Source organism: Condylura cristata, unplaced genomic scaffold (assembly GCF_000260355.1).
Source record: "Condylura cristata isolate star-nosed mole 26May11 unplaced genomic scaffold, ConCri1.0 scaffold00027, whole genome shotgun sequence".
NCBI lineage: Eukaryota > Metazoa > Chordata > Mammalia > Eulipotyphla > Talpidae > Condylura > Condylura cristata.
The window spans coordinates 1,401,803-1,424,804 of record NW_004567128.1 but is presented as its reverse complement, the minus strand read 5'-3'; the positions used below and the strand labels follow the sequence as shown (position 1 = coordinate 1,424,804).

Here is a 23,002-nt window from a genome sequence, read left to right as displayed (position 1 = left end):
AGGATCCACCAGAGAGAGCGGGGAGCAGAACAGGCCGACTGACGAAGCACACTGCTGAGGGCAGCAGTGTGTCAGGAGAGGTCTGCCTCGCCAAGTGGGTCAGCTCCGGGGCCGGCGGGGCTCGAACTCATGCGGAAGTGGCTTTAGCTTCTCAGTGCTGTGCTCTAGCCTGCTGCACACCAGGGAGGCCCTAGCCTGTCTTAACCGAGATAGGCGGCCTTCCCTTCAACCTATGGCGTTAGAAGGCACGTCTGCAAGACAAGACAGTTTCGCGTAAGCTGGCCTAAGGAATTGATGCTCAGTCTCAAGAAGGAAAGGGGTGAGAGGGGAAGGAAAGACATTCCGAACTAGCTGGAAAACTGGAGACGTGTACTTGTATGCAATCACATCTTTATCGCCGTTTGCAATACTCAGGGTTTTGCTTTCTGCAGAAAGCGTACCTGAGAGCTTGACACTGCTCTCTGCTGAGGCGCCAGCGCGCTCTGGGACCCTGCTGACCTTCCCACCGCGCAGAGAAAGCAAGCTGGACAGGATCTGAGAAAGTCCCTCTTACCTCTTCCGGGCTTCCTCGTACTGCCAGTTCAGCCTGACTCGGTCCACAAGTCTCGTTTTATCATCAAAGGCAAACTTTCCCGAGCAGAAGCAAAAAGAAAGCAGGAGAGAGGTACATATTAAACACGCCCTTCAAAATAGGAACCGCGCGAGGTGTCAGAGCCTCGGGGGCCGCTGCTGACCTGGCGTGGGAGGTCACTTTGCAAGGCGGCCGGGGCGGGGGGCAGCTGGGAGCAAGCAGCCGCGCGCCCCCACGCTGGCAGGTGCCTGTCCTGTCCCAACAGTGCAAGGGTTAGCTCCCACTGCACAGTTCCAATGGACAAAAAGACAGTCTTCAATGCAATGAGGAATTACGAAGTAAAAGCTGACACAAAGCAAAAAACCCAAGGGCCTCATCCCACGCTGTGCCCGGAACCGCCTTACTCCTCCATCAGTGCAAAATAGTGACGCTGTCCCAAGGAGTCACAACATGTGAGGGAGGGGGCGCTCTTCCTACATGGGCTGGGGCGGGAGGACTGTTAAGAGCCCGAGGGGAGGGGGAGAAAGCCCCCGTGCGGTCGAATGCCCTGAGGAGGCGGAACGGACACGCTCTGACTCCACCACAGCTCTGACGCGCCCGCCTCTCGCTCTTGGATCTCTCCGTACCTACCACAGAGATGTCACCCTGTGTCACCTTGCTTCACAGGACAAGGAAATGGCCGACAGGGGTGGGCATTCTCAACCTCACCCCATGCGCTTCTCCACGGTTTTCTCTCATCATGAATCTATTTAGGCGGCGAGGCCCCGAGGCCACGTCTCCAGGAACTGAGTGGAAATGGGCCGCTCCTCACGCCTCCCGTGTGAAGCCCGCCCCCTGGAGCACCCTGTTTGAGCTGCTAGCTCACCTCCCCCTCGGGCCCCAGAAAGATGGCATCCCAAGCACTGCCCCAGGTCTACCAAGTCAGTGGCCTCCTTCGTTCTGTGACATTTACCCTGCTTCAACGGTGATGCCAGCTTTGCCTTGGTAGCTAACTCAAGGCTCCACTAATTATCAAAAGGGGTGTTTATGAAATCTAAGTCCCAGACAAAATTAATTTTAAATCATTTAAAGTCCCATTTCCTGACAATCTTTCGAAAGCGTAAGGCGTCGCCTTAAAGCATAGGCCAAGGCGCTGTCACAGCCTTTCAGCGTCACTGGTCTGGGCCGGAGATGAGCAAGCGGCAGCACAGGCCAAGTTCCGGTTTTTGTAGGTCAAGTTTATAGGGGCGCAGCACACCCTTGTGTCGTCAGCTCACCGTCTGCCTCGTGCTGTAGTGGCACGGTCACTGCTAAGTCCCACATCACTTAGCAGCAAGGACATGTTCTGAGGAGGGCACCATCAGGCCACTGCGTCACCGTGCGGAGGTCACACATGTGCCCACGTGACCTGGACGCCACGGCCCGCTCCACACCCAGGCTGCGTGGTGGGGCCTTTGGGACCGGCGCCTCCCACAGCCACCCCTGACCAAGGCATCACTACGTGGCGCGTAACTGCACACCACCCACTGCCTGGACCTTGACAGAGGTTAGCTGACCCCTGCTCCAAGAAGCCCTATGCCTGTTACATGACACTCAAATGCAGCTCTCTAAAGGATTCCCTCTAGCTGAAGGGCACAACGGTCAAGACACTGCTGAGGTGTTGGTGGAACATTCAAGCAAACGCTCAGGGCACGGCGGACAGGCCTACCTCCCCGACGATGTCAGTCTGGGAGCCAGCGTCGCAGAACTGCGGTGGAAACGAGTTGCCCAACGCGGCTGGACTGTGAGGGAGCTCCTGCAGCGGGTCGGAGAGCGAGCAGCTGTTCCTGAAGCTATCGCTCAGCTTGGCCAGGCTCTGGAACGGAACGAACGGCGACTTGAACAGAGAGGCTCGTGCTGCGCCCCCTTCTCCCTTTAACAGCAGCCACTCCGCTCCGGGCTCAGATCCGACTTCGCCACTGCGGAAAGGCCACCCCACCTCCCTCTTCATCACAATTATAAGAAAGGCACCTGTGATAAGATTCTCAGGGACTTAGGTCGGGTCGACACGAGCCTCCTGGCAGCATGTGAATGAAACAGAACAACTGCAGCACCACCTGCGCTGGCGTGAAGCCTTCTGTCTCCTAAAGACACCGCCGGCATCTCCTCCCCAGAAGCAGGCTCACGGGGGCAGAGATGTGCCCGGGGGTGCGGGCGGGGCACCGGCCCCACAGAGTGCATTCAGGCAGCACGTGAGCGCAGTGACCGTTACTGCATCACGCACTCCGAAGTAGCGAAGCGTAGATCTTAAATGCTCTCACCACCAAGGCACCACTCTGTAGTCTGCCCATCTCGACAGAGATCATGCCACGCAGAGCTGAGCACCCACTCTGCAGAAGCTGAAACAGCTCCCTCCTGAGGCTCGTCTATTTTTATAGCGCGATTTTTCAGTCGGAATTCTACATCGTCATCTCATACGGATGTCGGTTTACCAAAGCTTAAGAGTAAGTACCTATTCTGGCACATGGAGCCCCTCCGAGTGAAAGTTAAAGCGAAAGCAGATTTTCTACATTTTTTTGCCTTTCGGATCTGCCCATCTCCAGCAGACACCTCCGCAGACACCAGCGCCGGCGTGTGGCACAGCCCCTTGGCTGGCACGACACGGAGGCAGAGGTCGGGGATGAGTCCACACTGTTACGTTCGTGCAAGGCACACAAAGCAACGGATCTGATGTTACCAGACGAGGGTGCGGCCTAGCCCTCTCCCTGGAGTTTCTTCGAGAAGATGCAGGGGCCTGAAGCTTCTTCCAGCAATTCTATGTCTGGCCTCACCGTGGAGGGCCCACTGGAGGCTGGGCAGCTTGAGCGGGCCCTGGGGCTTGGGCTCCTTGGGCAAAATGAGAAACAGCCACGGAGCACCTCATCCGAGGCCACACCCTCGAGGTGGTAGCTGGCCACTTAGCCACCAGGGCTACGAGAATATTTGGCAATTGATCATTTACCTGCCATAACCTGGACAGGACGCCTTGAGGACTCAGCTCTCCGGGTGCTACTTCGAAAGACCCTAATCCAGTAGGCCTCGATGGGGGCCCAGGAATCTGCATCTTAAGCAGCTGCAGGCAAGCAGTGGGAGACTCGGCCACGGTCTTGGCCTTAGCAAGCATGGCCGCCAAAGGCAGCCTATGCACAGCTGCCCCATTGGGCCTGCGTCTGAGCTTTGCTTCACACGGCCGTCTATGTGCTACATTCTGGAGAATCTACACAAACGCCTAGCAGGCGCGAGGCGCCCCTTAGCGCGTTGAGAGAAAAATAAAAGCCGTTATAGAAACAACTGAATGCTTTCTAACAGAGCAAAAACTACAGCGTGCGTCCATCTCAAAGCACAGCTTTTTCTAAATATAACTGAAATCACAGGTGTTCAGGGGGCACAAAAGGGAAGCAACGAGGGGTGAGGAGGCCCCCGGGGACGGGACAAGACCACAGGGCGCACTGGGTGGGCGTGCGTTCAGGCGGCCCAGCTCTCCGAGGGCGGCTGCACACGTTCTTCCCCCAAACAACCACACAGACGAGGGGAGGTGAACAAGAAGCCAATGGAAGGAGGCACAGGAGGTGAGTGAGTGGGACGAGCAAGGCTTTGAATTACTGAAAAGCTGGAAGCGCCAGAATGCCTCCCCCACAGCTGTGACTTGCCCTGTGAGCTCCCTGGAGGGCCTGTGATCGGAGCTCACTGGGGAACGGGGCCTTGGCAGATGGAAGGGAACGGAGACACGGTGGGCCCAGCGGGGCTGGCGGGCCCCAGCCCTGTGACTGCTGTTCTTACAAAAGAAGACCCAGAGACACAGGGCGAGCAGCGTGGACGGTGGCGGCAGAGGGTGCTGCGCCCACGAGCCAGGGCATGCCAGGCAGCGCCAGCCCCTCCGGAAGCTGGCTGAGAGCGAGCAAGGAGCCGCCTCACATTCCACCCTCCAGACTCAGCAGACTCCTGCTGCTGAAGTGACCCAGGCTGTGAGACGCTATCACGGCAGTTCTGGAAGCGAACACTCCTATTTAAAACTAGGCGCATATTTCTCGCTCGATATGCACAGACACGTAGGAATCTAATGCACACACGTCTTAAAAGGTACACACGCGTGACTTAGCGCAAAGCATGCCACACACGTGGAAAACGTGTACTGAGAATGCTTTCAGCAGATCAGTCCCGAGACCACCCGCCTGCATCTGCTCGGGCGCTTCTTCTCCCTTTTCATTTTCCAGTAAACCTGTCGTTCCGAGAATGAACAATAAACCAGCAAACTGTTTCCAGGAGCGCAACGGCCAGGGCGCGGTGCTTACCAGCATCAGGCCCCGCCTCTCCTTCTCCCCCGTACAAATGGCCTTCTTGATGGAGCGCAGCTCGCTCATGATCGCCTGTGCCTCGTCCAGCTTGAAGGTGGTGTGAGCACTTGACATCTTACGATCGATTCTGGTTAAGAACAGAAAACGAGTCATTCCAGGTGAGGGCATAACCTCGGTTAAACAACTCAAAAGCTCCGGAGAAAGGTGAAGAGCCAGATCAGACAACATGCCGTCATGTATACCTCAAAAATGACTCCCCCCAATCCCAATGTTTTAGTAAAGAAAAATGAGGATCCCGTGAAACATTCCTCCCTGTGGCTTCTCGCCCCAGCTCTCAGGCCGAAGAAGTTTCTGAACACCCAGCAGCCCTGGGGCCTTCATGAAGATGTTGAGCCTGGGGCAGGGCCCCAAGCCCAGTTGATCACCGAATGCCTGGGTCCTTGCTGAAGGTGAGTCTACGGGCAGGATGGGAGGCCGAGTCGCGCGCAGCCAGGCCCCCGGACCACACAGGCGAGGAGCCTCCTCTTCCACTAACTGTTAGCCGGCGGGTGTTCGGTGATAGTTGCCCTGAGCCGCTCGCTTCCGCCACGCTTCGAAATGCCCAGGGACTTGGCAGCAGACACAATTCTGGGATGAAGGGCCATCGCGCAAGCACAAAGCTACAGCAGAAGGAAGGTGGAATTCTGCTCTCTCCTGGTGAGAGCTCGGGCTGGAAGCGAGCGCCCTGTGCAGGGCTGCTCGTCTCAACAGGCCCCAGAAACACCGAGATGCCTGACACCGGAAAACGGAAAACAGCGGCAAGCCCCTAGCTTTCCAGCGTCGCTGCTCTACGGAGAAGCGAGTCTCCAGCGCAAGAAGCAGGCAGGGCTCTAGGCCGACGTGAGAAGCCACCCATCTAACCCTACATCTGCCGGGGAAGTGGCCAACTTTCCTTGCAGAGAAAATGTACGTAAGAACGTCTCCTTGTGTTCACCTCTGACAAAAGGCATTCCAGTACAGCCCATCTGACCCACAAGCCATGACCGACACAGCTGATGAAGCCTGCTGGAAGGTTCACCCCATCCTCACCCAAAACCCCCGGCCAGAAGAGCCGGACTTCTCTGCAGCAGCCGGGGAGCCAGGGCGCCTCTGCTCTCCCCATCGAGCGGCTCTTCCGGAATGAAGCATCCAGCTGAGGATCATCACCGCCGGCACGCAGACACGCTCACGGACAAGGCCGCGACGTAACACTAACTGTCAGCTCCAGCTTTGTGCTCGAGTGTGGTGATTTCCCTGCGGCTTCTAGCAGCTGTGAAGCCGAAGTGCGGCTTGGGCGAGCAGCCCCTCGAGGCCCCAGGTTCTGGGATGGGAAACAGGCCCCTACCCTCCTCAGGGAGCAAGATCAGCAGCCTCATCCTTCACCTGCCAGCCGACGCCGAGGAGCACCGAGGAGAACAGAGTTTCAGCCCCATGGCCACGGGCCTGCTGGTCTGACCTCTCCCCAAGAGGCTCTGAGAAGAATGAAAAGCCTGGCCTAGGGCAGTTCTTCACACTGCATTCTGAGAGGGTCTCAGCCAGGAGGAAGGCACAAGGGGCTCGGACCCTCGCCGCCTCAGCCCTGCCCCCCTCGCTCTGCCTCAGGCGTTCTGCCCCCCCCCCCCCTCCGACAGCATCTGCAAGGAGAGGAAGCGAAGATTCCGCTGGGAAAGGAAGCTCTCACTGCTTACAGATGTGCGAGAGCCACTGGAGAGCCCGAGCTCGAAGCCGCAGGAGTATCTGAAGTACTCTTCGGAGAAACTTGTATGTTATTACAAAGCATATAGTTACACGAAAAGGTAGATACCCTAAACATGACATTATGTAAATTAACACACTGCCCGTGCATCTGCCGCCCGACTCCCTCGACCCCGCAGGGCGCTGGCACAGCTCGACGCCTCGCGCGTGCACTGGTGGCAGGGCCTTGGCACCGACGTCGCCCGACGCCCCTTTACTCCCTGCAGCAGCCTCCTGAGGGCAGCGTCATCTCCCCGGATTGGACAGCGGAACGCAGCAGCTCAGGGCGGCGCCGAGTGGCTGGGGAGCACAGCTAAGATCCGGCGCCCTCAGGCCCTGCTGTCAGGCCCGCTCAGGCTCGGGGTGCAGCGATGGCCATGGCAGCCGCGGCGCCCCCCAGAATGGCCGGGGGGGGCTCGCGCTTCGGGAAGGGCGGGCCATGTTACATGGAATCCCGATCACGCCCATCTCTCAACTGTGGTCAATCTTCACCTAGCCACAACGTCAAAGGGCAGGACCCTCTCCGCCCTGGTCCGCAAAACTCACTCACTCGGCGCTCGTGCCCTTTGCTAACGCCCTTCCGCCAACGGAGGGGTGCGCGCAGCGACGGCGTCCTGAGTCTCCGTGCACTCCATCTCAAAAAAAGCGGTACGAGTCGGTGACGGCCGAAGAGCTGTCTTCCCTTTTTTAAACTTGAACTAAGAGCCCAAGACAGTGCTCGCGCCTCTTAAAGGAAGCTGGTAGGCACTGAGCAGGCGCTACGGCCGGGACGGCGCCCGCCGCGCCACAGTGTGAGCGTCCCCGTGCAAACTCCACCTGCTGGAGTCCCAGCACCCGGGGCTGGGGGGTCTGGGCCGTGAGCCCCCACGAACGGGACTAGGGGCCTTCTAGAAGAGCCCCAGAGCCCCTCGGCCCTCCGCCAGGTGCCAGCGAGAAGACGCCCATTAGGCAGGGCCAGGAATGGCTCTCGGCAGACACCTGACTTGGCATGAGGGAATCCCGACTTGGACGTCCAGCCCCCAGACCTGCGAGGAAAGTTTCCTGTCATTTGCTGATAGCCACCAGATGGGGCAGAGACGCAGTACCAAAAGAATCCAGTGCGCAGACCACACAACCGTTACTTTCCACCGTCGACATCTTGCTTTGGGAAAGTCTCTCAGCCAGTAAGAGGTGCAGACAGGGTAGTGGAGGCCAGCACCCAGCCTTGTCATCGCCCGGTGAACAACATACCCCTGGTCAAGGCCTCCACTCTCACACTGAGGGGCAGACACGCATCCAGAGTGTGGACGGATGCAAGTGAGAGTGAGCGCGGGCCCACAGCACAGCGGCCGTTTTCTGTAGCGCGGGAGCAGCGACTCGGCAGCGCTCACGGCGAGCCATCCGTGTGGCATGGCAGCCAGACTGCCCTCCGAAGCGCCTGGAGCCATCACACCAGCGCTTCGGAACACTCTAGGCATCATGGCAGAGAGGCTTCGGTGAAACGAAAGCATGGGAAACGCCAGAGCGCAGTGTCCAATGAGCTTCCTGGCTGCAGGACAACTCAGCAGGGAACACGAGGCACGGTCCAGATCTCCAGGTGACCTCCAAGGCCTCGAGAGGAGCGCGCCCCGCCGACAGGCACACGCGGCACATCCTCTCGCAGAGCCCATATGGGCAACTCAGCACCTAGTCCGAGCCCTCCCCTTTGTCCCTGGAGGCCGGCAACGAGTTACAGTAAGATAACTTTTCTCCGCAAGCTCCAGAAACTTCAGGGCGGCCCAGTCCAGTCACAAAGGCCCACTTGGGGGCTGAGTGGCTTTAATAATCAGCACGTTATCAGGTAACGAGCAGCGCGCGCACCCCGCCCTGTCATTAACCCCGAGCCGTGTTCACAGCCAGCCCCCTCTATAAGAATCAACAACTAGCATCAACTTAGAAGCACATGCAAAAGCTTCTTTTTCCTCACTTGGACCCAAGCGTAGCGATGGCTTTCTCTGCTAGCCGGGAGGGCTGGGCAAGGTAAACAAGTCAAGTTGAAAATGTTAGGAGCAGCCAAACTCCTAGTGAGGGACTGGAAAGAGCACACTGGACGTTCCAGGACGCTGCACGGCAGCATCCCGGGACGAAAATACAGGGTGGCCACGTCCACGGACTGCAGCGCTGCCCCGGAGGGCTGCCTCGCGCACAGGGGTCTGCCGGGCCCACAGGCAGCACACGCAGCCCCGCCACGGTTACCAAGGCTGCATTCTCGGTAAGGAATCCAGAAGCACGGGATCCAAGCCCGACCTGAACGCCCTCGGTGGCTTTCCGCTGGCAAGAAGGCTAAGGCTGACAGGAGCCCGTGCTGGCTCTCCTTCCTGTGAGACACGTCACAGAAGAGCGTCCGCACAGAGGGTGACACAGCTGTGAAATGCTGCCTCTCGGCAGCGCCGTCTGGAAAGCTGGGCTGGCTTCCCCAGGCCCCAGGCCAGGCCCAGAACCTTTCCTCAGACCACTCCTTGGCCTCCTCTGGGGAGGGCGGGCAACCCCGGGCTGTGGCAGGGCGTGAGCCTAGGCCTTCCAGTGGGGCACTTACCATCCCTGCCCCAAGTATGGGTCACGCTTGGGCAAGCAGAGGGGCGCAGACCCAGCATCCACGCATGGCAGCTGCAGGCCCGAGGATAGTGCCTGCCCTGGCTTCTATAATCTCCACAGGCGGACCTGAGACACTGGCTGTCGCTGTTGTCCGAGCTGGCAATGGCTTGCCCTCAAGAGGACTCCGCCTTTGGCAATATGAGGAGCCTTTCTGCCAGGGGTAGGTATTTGCCCTTTCACCCGAGTACCCGGCACAGCTTGTTTTCCTGAGGGCTTTTGTTCTGGGCTGCGGTCGCACCTAGCCCTTGTCCTCGTGTAAGGGAATGAAGATGGCAGGAGTGGCGGAGGCCTGGTGCAGAAACAGGCCTGGGCCCGGCAACCCCTGACAGAAGCCACATCTGTAGGGAGCAGAGCCAGGCTGGAGACACCTGTGAGGTTCGGAGGGCTAGGGGACCTCCGAGTCTTCCTGAGCCACCCAAACCCCCGTCACCCTCGTCAGCATCTCTGCCAGTGAGAATGAGGAAGTGCAGCCCAGTCTGCACGATGCCTCGCGCTGAAAAGAAGCCTAATCTAGAGGCACCGGTAGTGGAAAGTCTTTAGCAGTGGGTCCCGGTCAAGAGAGAAAGCTAAGGTGTGGCCCAATGACAGAGGGAAGGCAACCTCCTGGGAATTCATCGAGCTAGTCCCAGCAACTCTGAAGACTTCCCAAATGAGCAACTACTTCCTGCTCACCTCATCCCCAGCCCTTCGGCCGCAGTGCCACGCAGTGACATGGCCACAGTGCCCACAAGCATCGCTGCCGGCCTCGAGGGCCTGAAGGCTGGCTGGGCTGCACTAGGCAGAATGATGGGACGGCCGTGGGTGCAAGGAAGTGTCGCTGCAAATGGCCCAGAAGGAGCCGATGGAGAAGTAACATTTGCTAAGCCAGGCTTGTTTGAAAGGCTGCCCTGACTAAGGCTGCTTAAAGAAATCGTCTTGCAATCCGCGGCGCAGGACAAAGCGCCCACACGCATGGCTGGCCCCGGGGGAGGAAGCCCAGGGCCGACAGAGAGGCTGGAAGGCCCCAGCTTGTGGTGGGGTTCAATGAAAACCCAGTGGAGGGCCCACAGGGGCCGGGCTGCCCCTCGGCCAGAGACAGCCGGCCCACAGGCGGAGCAGCAGTCCCGCAAAGAGATGGACAAGGAGGCGCCAAGGCCGCCCGCCCTGGGCCATTAAGAAAGTGGACCTGAGCCCCGTGTTCACAGCGGGCTGGAGGTGAGATCACTGTTTGGCCAACACCCAAGCGTGAGCGTCTCCGAAGAGAGCGCCCCGGCGGCCACATCTGACCAATGTCCTGGACGCCCCTTCCCGACAGCGGCGGCGCACGGGCCCTGCATGTGCGTGGCTGGCATCACCCCACAGTGGCTGCTATGGGCTGCATGTCCACACCCCCGAAATGGCCAAGGTGAACCCCCTAAACCCTGAGGAGGAAAGCGGGGACCGGAGAGCTCTTCGGCGAGGAAGCAGAAAGGCGCCTGCTCTCGGAGTCGTGAGCACCCCCGCAGCATCTGTCGCGGGGTGACAGAGCCTCCCCCTCCGGCGGGCCCGCACACACACGGCACACCCTCCCGGGGAGGCCCGCTCGCAACCCCCACCCTTGGTTCGTGGCGCCTGCCGACTGCAAGGACGGCACGCGCGGGCAGGGGCCGGGCGGCCCTGGAGCCAAGGCGCCGGAGGGGACGCTGGGCGACTGCGGGGCCGTTCGCGCTGGCACTCACACTGGGAGGCGGGGGCACGAGGGCATGCGCGCCTGCCTCCAGGGTCAAGGCCAGGGCTGCTGCTCCACACCGCGCGACGCCCAGGACACCCCGCCCGCCAGAGGCTGCCTGCTGCAACACGTCACTAGCCCCAGCAGTGCAGAGCTGCGCCCCGGGGCCGGCCGCCACAGCCCCCCTTTACCTTACATTAGCACCTCGGAATAAAGAATGTGAGCGACGGCAGCGAACTTGGCCCAGCTCCTTTCAGCCGGCACGTGCGTCGCCGGCAGCGGCCGCCCGAGTCCAGGCCCGGCGTGCCGCCTTCCCGCTTACGGGGACGAGGTGTCGAGGGAAAGAGCGATCCCAGCGCTCGGGAGGGTGACGGGCACGGTGGGAGCACACGGGCAGAGCCAAGGAGCGGCAGGACACGGCCCAGACCCCGCGCAGGAAGCCACAGGGCAGCCTCCCTCTGTTGCCGGGTGACTCACTCTTGCAGGGTCTCCACCCCCTTTTCTTTGCACTGCAGCTCTTGCTTCATCTGGGCCAGCTCTCGCTTTAATCTGGAAAGCTAAAGACAAATCATATTTTTTTTTCCAAAACAAGCTTCGCGAAATCCTTTCTACCGTTGTTAGCACTGTCATGGGAGCGCCTGGGAGCGTCCAAGCGCCGCGTCAGCAGCTCCCTCCGCGACCGTCCCGCAGACAGCCGGGGAGAAGCGCCTGCTGACACGCAGGCATGGCAGCTGCTCTGCCAGGGCACCGACTGACGGCCGTGCGATGCGTCCTCTCTCCCTCTGCGTGCCACCCAGGGGCTCCACCCAGGAAACCAGTGGCGCGCTTCCTCGCTGGGGCTCCGGGCCGCCCCAGGCCCGCGAGAGCGGTGAGCGGCCCTCAGACGCCTAACGTCTCTCGCAGTAGGCGTGCTGGAGCGTGAGCACCGCCACGCCACAGACCGCCACCCTCAGCTTTCAGGGAGGCGTCACCACGAGAAAGGTGGCTCCTCTCCAAGGCTTCCCCACGCCTTGCGGGGAGGGCACCACCAGACTGCCCTCCCCAGGCAACCAAGAGGAGGGGCCGCAGGGGACACAGGCGGCGCGCAGAGTTCAGGCGTCACCGCGGAGGAGCATCGGAAGCTCTGTCCAGCGCCACGGAGGGACGAGCCCTCTGGGAACGCAGCAGCCAGGGGCAGCCAGCGGGTGCTGACGCTGCATCAAGGTGGGCACCCCTGATGGCGCCAAATGACGTCATTCCAAACGTGGGGTGAGTCTAGCCCCATGACACGCGCGGAGGGGGACAGGTGGCCTTTTGTCGGGTAGGTAAGGTTTAAACGTGAGGCGGCCCCCCACTGGAAGGAGACGGAGCGTCGCGCCGAGGGGAACAGCAGTAACCCAGGACTCCAAGGCTGGCCGCACGGCCGCAGCCGCGGCCCTGCTCGGGCGTCACGCTCGGCGCCACGAGCAGGAGCACAGGCGGCTGCGGGTCTACTCACCCTATCCCGGCGACTTGCTATTTCTGCTTTTATTTGGTGTGGGTCGTACTTTGTGTTTGTTGAATATCCAGAGAAGGCTAAACAGAAGGAAAATAGTTTATTTTATAATGGGTCCGTTAAAATAAGGAAAGGACACAGACAGGACTGCTGGGTCGCGTGGGAAGCAGGGGATTCTGTCTCAGGTGCACGCGCTGGCACTGGCCCCGGCAGAGCAAACATTCCGGAGCCTCAGGCCTGACGCCTGCTGTTTACGTGCCGCCTGGCTGGAGCTACAGCACAGCTTTACTTCGACTGCCCAGCAGTTACGGTTACAAGCCCTGTCCACTTGGAGGGGTCGACTGCAGGGAAGCCCAGGTCTACTTTCTTCTCGGCGCGCTCCCAGAAGCCATTGGGAGAGCCCAAAGAATTACCTGTGATTACTCTCTGTGTGACTGCAGCACTAGAGATTTATTCTGATTGCCTTCAGAGCCATGGTCTCCGCACGAGCACATTTGGACAGAAGGGAAACACCTAAGACGTGGACGGGGAAGGCCTGCGTGCTCGGGCGCCCTGGGCTCTGCAGGCCGCGCTTCGCTCCGGCTGCCCTGGCCAGCCCGGCCCCGCGACGGAAGCGAAGCCCTGCCCTTCCTCCGCAGCTTGTTTCCGACGGCTGTGCGGCTGAGACACATCGCGCCGCTAAGTGCTTTTTCCCACGGCGCGGTGCGCGCGACCACCCCAGCTCTGCAGGCGCAGCTGAGGTTCGCGGGGCGGCTGGCCGCGGCGCCGGACACGGGCCGCACACAGGAGCTGCAGGCTCCTGCCAGTCCTGGGGCCGCTTGGCAGCAGGTGGGCTCATCTCCAGCACCCCTCTGCCCTCTGTCTGCGTGTGTCTCCTCTCCCTAGGCGTCCCTTCCTGGGGGTGCAGGGGTGCTGCTCGGCCCTCACCCTTGAGTCACCCCACACTGGCCACTCTGCCTCCCAGCCACCTGGGTTCCCTTCCCCGGCTCGACCCCAGCTCAGACTGCTGCGCCGCCAGCCTTTCTCGGACTCCTGGGATGCGGGTGCCAGAGGCCGAGCGCTGCTCAGCTTGGCGCCCCGCGGAAGCCAGGCCCAGTCATCCCGCTCTCCACGGGAGGACGCGCAAAGGCAGGCTTGCGCCCAGCGACAACCCCATTCAGGGTTCATTCAAGCAGCTCAGATGGCTCGGCCTTGAAAAAATAGCTCTATGGAAAATCTACTTAAGCCTCCATCAGTCAGACTTTTCAAACCACTAGAATCTACCGGAAATAAATATCTGATGCATCAAAGCATTTGCCAATTTTATCTCAAATTCTTATATTTAGTAGTATAATCTCTGGAAGACACGGAGCAAAATGCCTCCAAAATAGAATTCTTTCTGAAGCAATGAAGAACTGTTTCCAAATCCAGCAACCTCCAACCTGCCTTCGGTTTCATCTAAGATCAGTAATAAAAGCAACACCTCAAGCGATGCCCTTAATGGGCAGAAATCACTTCTATAAAATCTGCCCACTGACCTCCTGGACTTGAAAGTGTCCCGGACCGAGCTTGGCGCTGCCCACGTGTGCACCAGACACCGAGCAGAGGAGCCGAAGGCTTGCCGACCCCGCTTCCTCGCGAGCTCACCTGAGGGAGACAGCGCCACGGGGCAGGAAGGGGCCCCGCGGCCGAGCCCAGGGAAGGTACCCGCGATGTTAAACGCGGCAACAGTACTCTCAAACCGCTGACACAAAACCCTGAGTGAGCCGCGCCGCGGGGGAGCTTCGCAGACGGCCCGGCGGCACGCAGCGGGTGGCATGGGAACTGGCTGGCAGCCCGCGCCCCGGCGCTGACAGCTTGGGTTGTCGGCGACCCACCGGGAGACCCAGCCCCAGAGGGGAGCCCGAGGAGCTGGGACATCACTGAGCCGCCGAGGCCACCTCCGAGGGCTGCTGTGGGCCAGGGCGCTCCTTCCTGTCCTTCCTGCCCCTCGCGGCTGCAACATGCCACAGGACACAAGAGGCTCGTGGGGGTTCCACCTGCGTAACGTTACCTCTGCTATGGCCTCTAGAGGGATAAAATTCCAGAAGAGGGGTGACGGCGGGAAAAGGCAACTCGAGAGCCCAGCGTTGGCGAGCGTCAGCCCGTCGGCTCGGCTGTTGAGCCCCGCTGTGGCTTTACTCCCCCGCCGGAGCGCGGGGACAGCTCGGGCCCGGGCCGGCCTCCCAGCACGGACCTCGCAGCGCTCAGAAACAGGCTTCTCTTCCCTGTCAAGACATGCCTCCGGCCTCCGGGTTTATGACAGAGACCAGAAGCCCCCCTCCGCGGCTTCCTTCTGGCGTGCAGAGCTGAGTGGGCAGAGCTAGCGAAGAGCCGAAGGCGTCGCTCACACACCCTATCGCTCCGGACACCGTAATGACAAGGTCGCCGGTTAGCTGCCACGACAATGCCAATTACGAGGCCTTGCTCCTACAGGGTGCCTCTCACGGCTATTTCATCTATGCTCATAACATCTGTGTGGAGACGGTGATTGTGTTCCCTGGCTCTCCAGATCAAAGACGACTGCACCGACTTGAGCTACGCTGGGCCATCACAGGGGGCTCGGGTCGGCGGCCCATGGTCCTGTGACTGCATTTTCCAACGTACGAAAGCATGCCCCCCGGCCCCCCGGCCCCACGGGCAAGTGACCCTGCGTGCTTAGCGCTCGGGGTCTGAAGGGGGAACATACACATCTGTGCGTCTGTCCGGCCGCCTGTCTCTCACACACGGCCTCCTCCGCGCAGCAAGGACCCACCCGCACTCGGCCTTCTCCTGAGACCCTTGGGCAGCGGCGCTGCCGGGTGGCTCGAGGGGCCGAGAAGACTGGCAGAAAGGACGGCCGCGCTGCCAGCTCCCTGCTGACAGGCACCAATTACGGGAGCGACCGCAAAGGCATCACGTCACTAGCCGTGGCCGCCAGGGAGGCCGAGGCATTTTCTTTGAAAGCATAAGCAAAGGAGCCCCCGAAAGCAAAGGGACCCACTCGAGGGTGACACCAGATGCCACCGAGGCCAGACCAGGCCTAGGAGACTACCTCTCGCTAGGCGTGTGTGCTCTGCTGCGACCTTTGTGACGGACGGAGCCTGGCCTGGAGGAAAGCTCCCGATCCTTGGGCTCCTGCCTGCTCCGACATGTCCACGCGAAGGAAAACCAAAGGCGGAGTGGCTGGACTGCGGCCTTATCCTGACCTAGATAGGAGACGAGAAGCCCTGCAGCAGAGGAGGGGAGGCGGTCGTGGGATGGGCTTGGAACCTCGGAAAGAATGCTGGCAGGGCGGACGCCTGATAAGGTCAGCGCTTCCACCACCTGCCCCAAGAGTCCAGGGCGGGTCAGCACTTTCCCATGGGAGATAAGCCGGCTCGTTCCCAGCCACCCAGAGAGACTGTTGGTGCCGACTGGCTCCAGAGGGCGGGGTAGCCGAGTTCTCTTCCGGCTGCTGGAAGACCCAGCGGCACAAGGAGTGGATCTCAACTCTGGGAACCACCTAGGGAGCTGAAAACTCCCCTGGGCCTACTCAAGGCCAATAAAATTGAAGCCCCTGGGGCCAGGGCCCAGGTAACAGGAGATCCCAGGGTGGAACACCGCTGCTGAAGGGGAGGGGGAGACTGCAGAGGGCTGATCATAAAATGCTCTTGGCTTGGTGGGCCAGGCAGTCTGTGTGAACTGACTCAATCAAGACAAAGGGGGGGAATGTGGCCATGTTCCAGTAGATTCTACTGACAAACACGCAGGGTGGACAGCACTTAGCCCCCAGCCCTACAGTTTGCTGACTGTGGCTCTGGCCAGACTCCACCCCGGACAGTAACTCTTCTCAAAGGCTAGGGTGCAGAGGGCCACACACCTCATCCGAGCCCATCTGGAGGCCTGAGTTTCTCAGAAAGTATGAGAAGTGCAACTCCAGAGAAAATGTTTCCGAAACAGCGCGTGTAGCCGCTGTGCCCGGGCAGAGGAGAGCCCGCGACAGCGGCGCCGCAGGGGAAGCGCCGCAGGGGAAGCGCCGCAGCCGGAGCCGCAGCAGCGCAACCGGTGGCTCTCAGGACACTCCACTCCAGAGCAGGTGCAGCGCCATGTTCTAGAAAGCACCCAAGAGGGCCCTCCCTTGCGGCCCAACGGGTGAAAGCGCAGCCCTGCAAGCTGGCTGCAGCTGCTTTGGTGCGAGTTCGATCCCAGGCCTCTCCTGTCTTCCCACTGCTCCCCTCAGCAGTGGGTTTCAGTCCACCCACCTGTTCTGCTCTCTGGTGAATCCCCTCGCTGGCCCTGCAGCTCTGGTCTATACCCCAGTTCTGTGTGCATCGATAGATAGATAAATCTTTATTTAAAAAAAAAAAGAAAGAAAGAAAGAAAAAAGAAAGCACAAATGAGGCGTGGGGAGCTTGCTCGCAGCTTCACGTGAGCGAAGCGGGCAGCGTGCCCTACTCTCGCAGGGCCGCGTGTGTCAGACCCAGAGAAGCATCTGACTTTCTTCTGGTCAGGGCCAGAGATGCTCCAGGCCTGGAGATCCTTAGCTACCAGATGGCCCAGTACTGACAGCAAAGCTTTCCTTTTAAGTGAAAAGAGTTTTCTCTAGTGATTTCCACACCTCGAGGGGCAACGTGCGAAGGGCGTGGGCGAGAGGGTACCCCAGGCCCAGCCTGCCCCCTTCTGCCCCAGTGGAGGTTCTCGCTCCTCACTCCCCTCTCTCTCCACTGCTGCCTCACCTGCCCCTACGGCCGGCCACTGGGGACAAACGGCGAGCCCAGCATGCACACTGGGCAGTCTGGGACCGCGCAGGAACTCCAGGGGTGAGCGACGCTAGCTGGGCAGCAGAGGCCCCGAAGCAGGAAGTGTCCTCCCTCCCACACGCCCCTGGTGTCGCCACACTGCCGGAGGACGCGCGTTATAATCGGGGGGGACAAGGTTTCCCAAAAGCACCACCGGGTCTGGAGCCGCCTCTCCCGTGGCCAGGAAGCGACGGGGCACTGGAGCCCACACACGAACAGCTCTGGCGTCAGGTCCAAGTTCTCCCTTCACTGGGGGACAGCCTCGAAGCAGCCATGCAGCCTGCTCAGTGCTCGGTTTCTCCTGTGACCGAGGACGGTAACAGCACGTACCTTCTTCATAATGCTGCAATCATAACCATGCGTATAAAAACACCAGCTCATTCCATTTTGCTTCCTTCACTTTGAATCACTGCCAGTGAAGGAAGTGATGGGAAATAAATCCAAATGTTATTCCATTCCCAGTAGCAGAGCCGGGAGACGCCCCCCGCCGGGATGACGGGCTCGGCGCGCTCTGGGGCCCTGTGTCGGAGACACCTGCTAGGTCGTGATGTGAGCCAGCAGGGTCTCTGTCCCGAACTTCATCCGTGGCCAGAAATAAGTCACTCGCGTCACATCTACCAGAGCTCGCCCTCGCTGTCACTGGTAGTTGGGCTAAATGGCAAACTGAATGAGCCTGGTCAAAGCCCCAGGGACGGGAGCAACCCGAGAAACACTTTGGCTCCGTTCCCAGATTCCATTCAGAGTCTTTTCCCTGCGGGGCTGATAGGCCCCAGCAGGACCCACTGGCCGCTCCAGCCCTTCGTGCGAACAGGCAGGCCCAGCGTGGCCGCCAGGCTACCTGCTCCCGCAGACGCTGAGACCGCGTCGGCCGAGGCCCGGCGGGCCGGGCGCTGGAATGCGAGGCGCACGGTGCGCACACGGAGCACAGCACGGCGCTCGGGCCAGCGCCGCAGGAGCCGCCGCCTCCCCGGAGCTCCCCAAGCACTTCAAAGGCTGCATCCTTCTCACTGGGCATATGCAGAAACTCCCGAAGCGCGGCGTTCCCAGCGTGCCCGAGTGCCCAGTGCCCGAGTGCCGGGGGTGGGAGGCCGCGGAAACTGACCCTCAGGCGTCAGGCGTCCCCGGCTACAGCTCCTGCGGCCGCCACCCCCTGCCCGCAGCCGTAGGGGCACACGTCTGCTCTCAGCTTCTACACTTGGGCCACAGTGGCCCGGCCATGGGGCAAAACTCCCGACCCAACTGTTCTTCCAAATCGCTGGCAAGAAACTCCCTTGCCAAGGTTGCCCGCCATGTCCTTCTTCAGTTAGGTGTGACTGTGGGGCACCAAGCCCACAGGATTTCAAGCCCAGGAGATCACCAAGAGAGACCACAGACCAGGCCAGAAAAATCATCTCAAGAGAATCCAAATGACTGAGCTCACGCCTACTGCAGTTTCCCGACCACAGCTGAATCAAGCTAGAAATCGAAAACATGACATCTCGGAAAAGTCCCACAATTGACTTCTAAAGCACCCATGGGTCAAAACTGCAACCCCAGAGGAAATGAAAAAGTCATCTGAGCTTGATGAAAATGAAAAAACCAGAATTTGTGGGGTGCAGTGAGGCTTTCCTTAGCAAGTATGTAGGCAAATTTAAAAAGCGTAGAATTGACGATCTAAGTTTCCACTACAGGAAGCTAGACAAGGAAGAACAAACTAAAGTCAAACCAAAGAGAACCAGAAAGAAAGAATAAACGTCAATAAAACAGAAGAGGCAGGAAATGGGGTGGGGGGAAAGTCGACGGCCAGTTCATAGCAAACATACATCCAACCAGCCAAGCTGACCTACACTGAGCCAGAGGAGACACACCTTTTGGACGTCAGGAATGATCACGGACACCACCTCCGGTGCGAGCACGCGCCTCAGAGCCTGCACGCGTTTCCGGCGTGGCGAAGGCGCGCCTATGCCAAAACTCACAAACCTGACAGCTCGGGTCAGCAGCCGGCAGAGGCCCCACAGGTCACATCCAGCTCGTGGCCTGTCTTTATGTTTTTATCAGAATAAGCTGCCTACATTCTCTGACATGTAGTCTCTGGCTGTTGAGTGCTTGCCACTGAGATGAAGACCTTCGGACATTCACTATCTGACCGTTCGTAGCAAAGTGTAGTGACTTTTAGAAGAAACAGAAAAATTCCTTGAAAACATAAATATCGAGAAAAATCCAATAGTCTTGCATCTCCAAGGTATTGACTTTGAGATGACAGACATGGCTGCAAAGAGCTCCGGGTCCAGGCAGCTTTTCTGGGGCGTTCCATCAAACGGTTAAGAAAACATCAATACAGTCCTACACAAACTCTTGCCAACTCATGCGATGAGCCAGTTTCATCTGACAGCAAACTTTGAAAAAGACACGAGAGAGCCCGATTACAGAGCTAAGAAACCAACCCGGAGCTGACCCCTTGTGTTTTGATGGCCACTTGAAACAAAACAAAACTAGTAGCACCAATATCTGAAGAACAGCAGATAAGATAACCTGCAAACAACATATCCTTATACCCAAGTCCAGGCATGCTCTCAACTGAACAGAAATATCTTAAATTCCTACCACAGAGAGGAACACCCACCCCTCTCTCCACAGCCTGTCTGGCTGACTCACTTTCAACAGTAGCTGCAGTAAGAAGAGATGCCCATAGCAGTGCCCATCAGCTGACGGCTGGCCTGGTCCACGCTGGAATACTATACAGCTATAAAAAGGACACGCCCCTGCCGTCGGCACTAACATGCATGGACTTAGAAGGTGTCCTGCTTCATGAAATGAACAACACAAGCACCATATGCTTTTCACTCGTCTGCAGCAGATGGGGAAAATCAACAGATGAACTAAACGAAATGAATTTTATACTATGGGAGCAGTAGGTGCTTACCACGAGGACAGGGGAGGGTGAATTGAGAAAAAGGTGCCTAGGTTTGGAAAGGCAGATTTGGACTTTTCGTGGTGAATTTCATAGAACCTGTACACATGCGGATTCTGCACGCTGCACACCTGAGACCCAGATAACGGCGTGATGCCTGTGTGCCGGCTCCCGAGGGTTTGCTTCCAGCTCCGCAAGACAGTTGTGAGGGCCTCCCAGGTTCCCCACGCACGCACATGAAGCCTTTTCCACACTGGCCACGTGGGACAGGGCTTGTTTCACGCCCCGACCTCAAATTCTATTTGTGTGCTGGTTTAGCATCCACCTTCCTGGCTAAAGGTAGGTTCTGTGAGGGCGGGGACCTTCCCTTCTTAGGCTCCCCCACTGCAGAGCCTGGGCGCGAGGCCCACACGTGGCCTTGCTAAGGGCGAGGCTGCTGCATAACCGTCTGATTCCGGGGCGGGGTGGGGGGCCGCTGGTCACCTAACAGCGTGTCACTAGGGGCTGTGTGGCGCTGTGGTGCCCAAATAAAGTGCAGTGTCTGCAGACGGCCTAGCGGAGAGGGCTGCGAGCGTCACGCGTGGCAACCACCGTTAACAGTCAACTCACAGCTGGCGTGAGAGCGGCTGTCGTCCTCACAGAGTTTGTGCAGCTGCTGGTATTCCTCCTGAGCCAGCTCGAAGCGCTGCTGCTTGATCTGGTAGATCTCCTTCTTGGCATTGAGAGCCTCCCGGGCCACAACTAAGTACTCCTTCAGCATCCGCTCCTGCTCGCGCCTCCACTGCTCCCTGGGGTCCTCGATCTGGGTCAGCTCTGAAATAAAAGGGGAAGGAGGCGAGTGACTGAAAAGGGAAAGCTGCGGCCACGTGACCAGCGGACGGGCACCAAGCTCACTGCCCCCTGCACACCGCGGAAGTGTCGGCCGACAGAGCCCCTGAGGTGCGGGACTCCTTCCGTTGTCACCTCTGTGGACAGATGGCTTCCAGTCCCGCTCACCGCCCTCTTCACCCCCTCCCTGCCCCACAGTCCTCGGCTGTCCACTGCCCCACTCTGGCCTCCGGAGGGCGCGCTGCAAGCTCCCTGTGGTGTCTAGCCCTCTCCTGAGCAGCCAAGACTGCCCGCTGCATCCTGGCTGCGCCTCCACCTGGACGGACCACAGCAGCCCGCTCACCCCTGGCCGTGCCCTTCAGCCCCGGAGCCAGCAGCAGCTGCCCCCTCTCCAAGCACGAGCACCCCCCCGATCCACCCTCTGGGCCGCCAGGGGCAGAGCCTCCGAGGACCCTCCGCTGTTCGCCCGGCCCAGATGCCAGGGGGTCACCAAGCACTGGTGATTCCTGACCGAGACCTGAGTGAGGACACCGTGCTCGTCTCCCGCTCGCCTTAGATCATCCCGACCCGCACAGGCGCCGGCTTCCTGACTTGTGCCCCCCAGCCCACCCTGGCGCGCGCCAGTGGCCGCCTGCTCCGCCGACCTCTTCCCTCGGCTCCTCAGGGAGCAAGCCCGGCTCCGCGTGCCCGCGAGGCCCGGCGCGGCCCTGGCACCGCGCGTCTAGTTTGCTCCTTTCACCACCAGCGTCCTCTGAACACGTGGCCGCACCGAAGCCCCGCTTCGGAAATGCCGCCGCTCTGTCTGGAGCCTGCGGGGGCCCGGCGTCTTCCACGCCTCCGGCAGAGGCACCTGGTCGCTCTGCCCGCTCTGCCCGCTCTGCCCGCTCTGCCCGCTCTGCCCGCTCTGCGCCACGGCTCGGGCCGCTCTTCTCGCCAGCTGGAGCCCAATCTTCGCGCTCTGCTTCCCACCCAAACCCTGAGCCCCTAGAAGGCGGCCCAGGCCCGGTGGGCTGCACATCCTCGGGCCCCCCAGCCCGACGCCAGGGCCAGCAGTAAGGGCGCGCGCAGGCGAGCGCGAGGCCCCGGCGGGCGCTGTAGACGTGCTCCCCACAGTGAGATCCTGACTCAGCGGGCAGAGCCAGAGCCCGCGGGAGGACAGGACCCCCAGACTCGGGGAAGGCCACCTCTGCACTGCAGCCCCTTCCTGGCGATATCACAGAAGCGCCTTGCAGAGAGCCCAGGCTGCAGGGCCCGCCGGTCAATCTGCAGCACAGTCGCGACGAGGTACACCTTGTCGGTGCGCTCGGGCTGCATTCCTCCCTACAGCCAAGAGGTGAAACACCCTGGGGCCGGGGCACTGACGGATGGTGAAATAAAGCGGGGCCGTGCACGCAAGGGCACATTCAGGCCTAACCAGGAACAAAGCAGCCACGCGCGCCCGCACAGGCTGAGGCTGAGAAGGCGAACAGGTCACAGGCTGTGCAGTCCGCGGAGAGGAACTGTTCTGCGCAGGCGTCCAGGGGACTGCCCGGGGCTGGGAGCCCCGGGGGGTGGTGAGTGACTGCTAATGGGTTCAAGGCTTCACCTGCGGCTGACAGGATGTTCTGGGGCAAGAGAGAGGAGGTGGGCGCACAGCACTGTGAGTGCCACACAGGCCAGTGAGCTGAATACTTGAAAACGACGAATTTCATCATCTGTGAATTTCACTTCAAAATGATGAAAAGGCTGCATTTCACGTTGTGTCTATTTCAGCACACACACAACAAAAGCAGGTCTCAGACTCCGTGGCCCTGGCGGGTGGACACAGTGCCAGCGCCCGGCCTGCAGCACCCACAGCACACCTCAGGGCCCACGCTGGCCGCACTCTGTCCAGCACAGCCCAGCCCCTGGCCATGAGCCGCGCAGCCTCGACTTTAACGCTGTGCTCCTTGGCCGCAGTCCCTGCAAGATTTAAAGCTGAGCTGTCAGAAGCGGGGTCTCGGGAGCAAGTCTTCTGGCCCATGTACAAATTATTTTAACAAAAATAAACTTTCTCACCCTGCAAACAAACAAACACACAGAGTTAGGGCTCCCCAAAGGTCTCAGAGAGAGGGGGTGGTGTGCCGTGAAGTCGTGTC

At 60.0% G+C, this 23,002-nt stretch overlaps 1 protein-coding gene across 1 annotated transcript in view; it reads right to left on the bottom strand.

Moving 5' to 3' along the window:
- WWC3 (WWC family member 3) overlaps nt 1-23,002 on the bottom strand; it is a 50,270-nt gene that overhangs the window by 25,718 nt on the left and 1,550 nt on the right. Inside the window, exons 2-7 of the mRNA XM_004689839.2 lie at nt 20,667-20,870; nt 12,393-12,469; nt 11,393-11,472; nt 4,861-4,990; nt 2,259-2,405; nt 554-627 (exon numbers count right to left, since the gene is read on the bottom strand). Coding sequence (XP_004689896.1) covers nt 554-627; nt 2,259-2,405; nt 4,861-4,990; nt 11,393-11,472; nt 12,393-12,469; nt 20,667-20,870 — 712 coding nt within the window. The remainder of the gene's footprint in view (nt 1-553; nt 628-2,258; nt 2,406-4,860; nt 4,991-11,392; nt 11,473-12,392; nt 12,470-20,666; nt 20,871-23,002) is intronic.